This window comes from Pavona decussata, unplaced genomic scaffold (genome assembly GCF_977016875.1).
Source record: "Pavona decussata unplaced genomic scaffold, jaPavDecu1.1 SCAFFOLD_320, whole genome shotgun sequence".
NCBI lineage: Eukaryota > Metazoa > Cnidaria > Anthozoa > Scleractinia > Agariciidae > Pavona > Pavona decussata.
Genome location: NW_028145710.1, coordinates 157197 through 162476, shown reverse-complemented (window position 1 = coordinate 162476; position 5280 = coordinate 157197). Strand labels below are relative to the sequence as shown.

The following is a 5280-nucleotide window of genomic DNA, read 5'->3' as shown; positions in this document are numbered from 1 at the left end:
TGTCCACAACTCTTGCTGTTTACATTTTGAAGACTCTGGCCATTGCTCACGACATAGTTACACTGTTTCAACCAGCTCTCTAAGGGGGAGGCTCCGTAAAACTCTATCGGTAATCCATAACTGTCCATGACTTCACAGACTTGTTCTCGGGTCCAGAAGGCAATCCAATGTTCCCCGGTTGACCTTTCTCGTCCGTATTCACGATGTACGCTCTCTCTCTCTCTCTCTCTCTCTCTCTCTCTCTCTCTCTCTCTCTCTCTCTCTCTCTCTCTCTCTCTCTCTCTCTCTCTCTCTCTCTCTCTCTCTCTCTCTCTCTCTCTCTCTCTCTCTCTCTCTCTCTGGTGATTGGGTTTGGTTGGTAATCCATCGCACGGTGAGGCTCCTCGATAATACAGTTTCAAGCGAGGATCTTCTCGGGCCAAGTAATTCAACTGGACGTTACTCAAGGCGACTGATTCCATCTTTTTAACTTCCCTCGTAGATGTTGTACAACACTCCACCAAACTTGTCTATCTTCAGCAGGTTTTCAAACTCGCCGTAAATCATCATGGTAACGACTTCTGCTGGCGATGCTCTGAACTTTATTTTAAGCTGTAGGTCTCCGCTCTGTCTAGGGTTCAGGTTCTTAGAATCTACATCTCCACTGGCCACATTGTCAAACACGAAGAGGGTACGTTCTTATTATGTCCACGATCAGAATATTTCAGCATGGTAGGCACACTCTTTTTTTTTGGCTCCACTGGCTAAGAAAAATCGGAAGAAGCTCAAGGGATCTTTGTTGGCATTGTCCCCATTCAATTCCAATGTCTCGTAAGGGTATTCTTCCCCTCTCACAATTTGCTTCATGGTTTCCAGTCCAAACTTTTGGAAGGCAAAGGGGTAATAGTTTCTGTCCCCATTGAAGGCTTTAGCCTCTAGCAATCCCACAAGCATGCGATCGGGAATCCTGCCTTGGAAGATATTGTTTTCTTCCCAACTGTCTGTGGTGCCTTGAAACGTGTAGGTTCGGATTTCTCCTCTGACTACAGGATACTCACTGTAAGGTTCATTTTGTCTTTTCAGAGAGAGAGAGTCTTGTACAGGTTGGAGTTCAATCGCAGCTGACACAATATGAAGCGGATTTCGATGTCCTCTGGCAGCAACCGGATGCTCTTGTTGTTAGCAATGGTGGCTAGTTGAGTTCTCCCATAAGTCCAGAAAGCAGGTTCATTGAAGTGGAATTGAATCTTGCTTTCTGTTTGAGGTACCAATACTTTTCCCGTGCAAAACAGTTCAAGATGAAGTTTGAACATCAATCACCTCTCTTTGTCGACATAATCTTCCGTGGCTGTTTGCAAGGCAGCTCTATTGGTTTTCTGAGCATCGCTCTGACCGCTTTCCTTGAGAGTGTCAGCACCCGTGGTGGACTCCAATTTGACCGGCAAGTCAAAGACGTTGAACCAACCTTGAGGCACTAAAATAGTTTCTCCTTCATCTCGGTTGTAATTAAGCAGGGTTAAAAAAACGGTTTTGTAAGGATATGTGTCTGTCTGAGGACTGATCAACACACCATTGAGTCTCACGGAGATGTACTTGATGACGAAATGAGCCATGTTGTTGACGATGTCATTGCCGGCCACGTACACATTGGTTCCATCCGTGTACTTGAGTCTCCGTTTCATTTAGAAATAACTTCGGTTCAAATCCACGTAGTCATCCAAAGCAGTCACCACGAATTCCATCGGAGTGATTCCCGTGGTGGTGGGATTGATGGTGACCATACGATAACCATTGTAGGAAATGTCTGTCTTGGGCACGTCGAACAAGTCAAGGCTGGGATTGATCTCCAAATCGGAGCGGACGTGAGCCACATCAGCTTCTCCCATGATGATGACGATTTCAATAGCGTTTGCGTCGGTTGCGTCCACTTTTATACCTTTGTTCGAAATGGCGTACCAGGTCATAACTGTGTGGTTTGGCCACCGACGACGAAACCCATCCACCTAACTGCTTTCTTCTTCTTTTCTCCTCATTTAATAGTCTGGCTTGTTCTTGAATTTTTTTGGTCAATTCTGGAAATCTTTTTCTGATTTTTTCTCCTCTTTTTAACTTCTCTGACCTTTTTCTTTTCAAGTAACTCTTCAAACCATCTCCTCGCTGACTCTTTGGCTTCCTGGCTGTTTTTTTTTTTTTTTTTTTTTACATCATCCTAAGTGGTAACAACAATCTACCTCGCTGAACCATGTCTTTTTCCGATTTCAAGCGTCTAGGAATGGAGCGAATGGGTCGATTCATACTCCAAAATGATCTCTAGCTTTTTTGGTGATTTCTCGTCCGAGGACTTGTTTGGCTTTCCGTTTGAGACCTTGTTGAAATCCTTTTATAGGCTTGTTTGTGAGATCCGAGAAACTCCGACTACATTTCAATCCAGTCAATCCACCTTGCATATCTCCTCTCAAGACTTCTCGTAGCATTCCCTTGAGATTGCCACCATCTTGTTTCTTGCGTTTGGACATGAAACGGTTCAAGCTGCCACCTTTCAAGCTGACTCCTTTTTCCTTTCCCAAAGTTCACCAAATGACCCGTTTCTGATTCGGCGACCTCTGTTTCGATCGTTTCCACAATATCGTTCCTGATCAGGATGTATTGAATGTGAAGCGGTTCGAAGTAAACTAAACCTCCTCCCTCCCTTTTATATCGTATTTCCCGGAGCAGATCCTTGACTTTGTTCCCCACCATGGTGCTGGCGCAGACATCGGAATACACGTGAAACGTCCTGTTAGGATTGCCGACCACGCCTCTGAAGGCCTTGTCCAAATCCACGAATCTTCAGTTACAATATGCGCTTAGGTCTAAAAACCATTTGCTCACGGTGTAAAATATACCCGTCTTCGGATCCGACTCCAAACCGTCTCTTAGTGGTACGATGTGGCTGATGAATTTTCTTGTTTCAAGTTGGGGCCCAATTCCCCCTAATCCTTATCATCATCATCATCATCATCATCATCATCATCATCATCATCATCCTCACCTCTAGTTTGTTGTTGGATCCAACCCATTCGTTCAGCCAAGTGTCTTTTTATGGCGATGCCTGGAGGTGCTGATTTTGACGACACTTTTTTTAAAGCTGTATTGGAATTGTCGATGAGTAAATCACCATTCTCCTCCCACTTGAATTTCAAGTAAAGATCTTTGCCTTGCTCATCTTGGAAATCCGAACCGAACGAGTTTAACTTCGCGCGTTCTTTTTCGTATTTGTTGAGCGTAGATTTCATGAAAGAGACTCCATCGATGACATCTCTCTCGTTTTCCACGTTGTGAACGTAAACTTCTGTTGTCATTTTTGGCCTGAGTTGGACACCAGCCAATCGTACGTACCAATGAATTAGCATGAGCTGATTGATCCCATACACCAATGAAGAGAGACTCACTTGGGAATCGGGTAACGAGATGCTTGCCAGTCCTACTTTCCATCCATCTCCCATCAAAAAGATGGGATTCGCCAACCAATTCTTGAAACTGTTGGCCTCATTCTTGTGAAACTCGGTCAGATCCGCTTGACCGAGTACCGTCACGAAGAAATTGTCGCTCATGTTGCTAAAAAGTCTCTTTTGAAATGTAAAGTGATGCTACACTCTCCAGTGTCAAACTTCACCGATTGACCATTGGTCCCCACCAGTTCTGTCTCGATGACTTGAAAGAAAGGCTTTTCGCAAGGCTTTGTAGTGAATATTCTTGTGTTCGAAATGAGACGTATCACGACCGTGCTCTCTCTTATGGGGAATGGTGCGTAAGAGATCCACTATCTTGTCTCCGACGATACCACTGCTCGCTGCATCGGACAACACGTACATCACCCGGTCGTTGATGGGCCAGTGGGCACGAAAAGCTTTGTTCAATCGAATGAATCTCCAGATACAAAACCCGCTCAGCTGAATGAAATCACCATCCACTTTCCAAAAAATAGTCTTATCCGGGTTGTCCTCGTCGGTGACGTCCAACACGTCAGGAATCTGGTCCTCGTACAAACGCATGATGAGATCGGGTCCTATTTTAAGTCGGTAATGTTGGTCTTTGTTTTGCTCGAACCATTTCATTTGCAAGGCCAATGTCTTGTTGACTCTGATGCTAGGCCTGCCATTCTTGGCTGTTTGAAACACGTTGTGGTACGGTTGTCGATGACCATTTCGTCTCCATCCATCTTGATATCCAGGTAATACGTTTTCCCATTCGAGGCGACGAGTTTTTCTCCCCTTGGCTCCAAGTGACATTTTCCAATGATTGTAGATGTGGGTGAAAAACGTCATCATGTCCACACCAGACTTGACGTATCCATCCTTTAAGAGTTGATCTGGTGTGATGTCCACATAATTTTGATTGATCCTTTTTTGCTTATTCTCGACCCAGAAACTCTACTCGAACAAATATTTTCTAGCCTCTCCGATCAATGTTGAGACAGGACGAGCCGCCGACTCACAAACGGCTCAAACCCACGCGCCATCCGGGTTCTCTGAGAATCAGTGGATGCTGCAGTCGGTTCTTGAATCGATGGGTTTGGTTGTCTGGGAACTCGTTTCGATTGGCTCGACTGGTCAACGTCACGTACAACGTGGACATCCTCACAATGTTTTCAATGCTTTGATCGCTACCCAACTGTTGTACTTATCAGGCCAGCCTTTCCATTTCACCAAGGCTTGACCTCTTTGTCGTTTAAGTACATTTTCCAGGCGAAACAGACCGTCGTCGTCCACGTACACTTTCCGTAAATCTTCCTCGTAAAAGGTCCCTTCCAAAGGCGTGTCGTCCAATTCGCCTATTTTGTAGGTTTTGACGGGACCGCGGATGACACGAGCCACCGTAAAGACTTCTTCGGTCCACTTTGGTCAGTACCCTTTTTTAAAAGGTACGATGCTTTTCGTTTAATCGCACTCGATCCCCCACACGGAATCTGGGTTTCTTTGACACAGGTTTCAAACGTCGTCCGTAAAGACGTTGCCACACCCTTCTTTCATTCTAAATCGTGACGTCTCTCGGGGCCATACCAATACTTCGATGTTTGCTGGTATTGTAACCTTTGACCAAAGCCTGAAGTACATCCTCGCAACGCAGCGTGTTGGCCGAGGTGAAATAACTATACATACGAGTCTTCAAGGTGCGATTGAACCCTTCCACCATGGCAGCTTTGGCATCTCCGTGCGTGGAAAAATGATGAATCTGTTCCTTTTCCAAAAACTGTTGGAACGTTATGTTGTAAAATTCTTTGCGACGATCCGTCTGTAATTGGATGGGGCGTCGTCCTGT

At 45.2% G+C, this 5280-nt stretch overlaps 1 protein-coding gene across 1 annotated transcript; it reads right to left on the bottom strand.

The window, feature by feature from the left end:
• Nucleotides 1-693: 693 nt before the first annotated feature.
• On the bottom strand, nt 694-1661 carry LOC146454022 (uncharacterized protein F54H12.2-like). The gene is made up of 2 exons (XM_085095940.1): nt 1300-1661; nt 694-1054 (listed from the first exon to the last, which is right to left on the bottom strand). Exons 1-2 carry the CDS (start codon nt 1659-1661, stop codon nt 694-696), a joined length of 723 nt encoding a protein of 240 aa, XP_084952066.1.
• Between the last annotated feature and the right edge of the window lie 3619 nt (nt 1662-5280).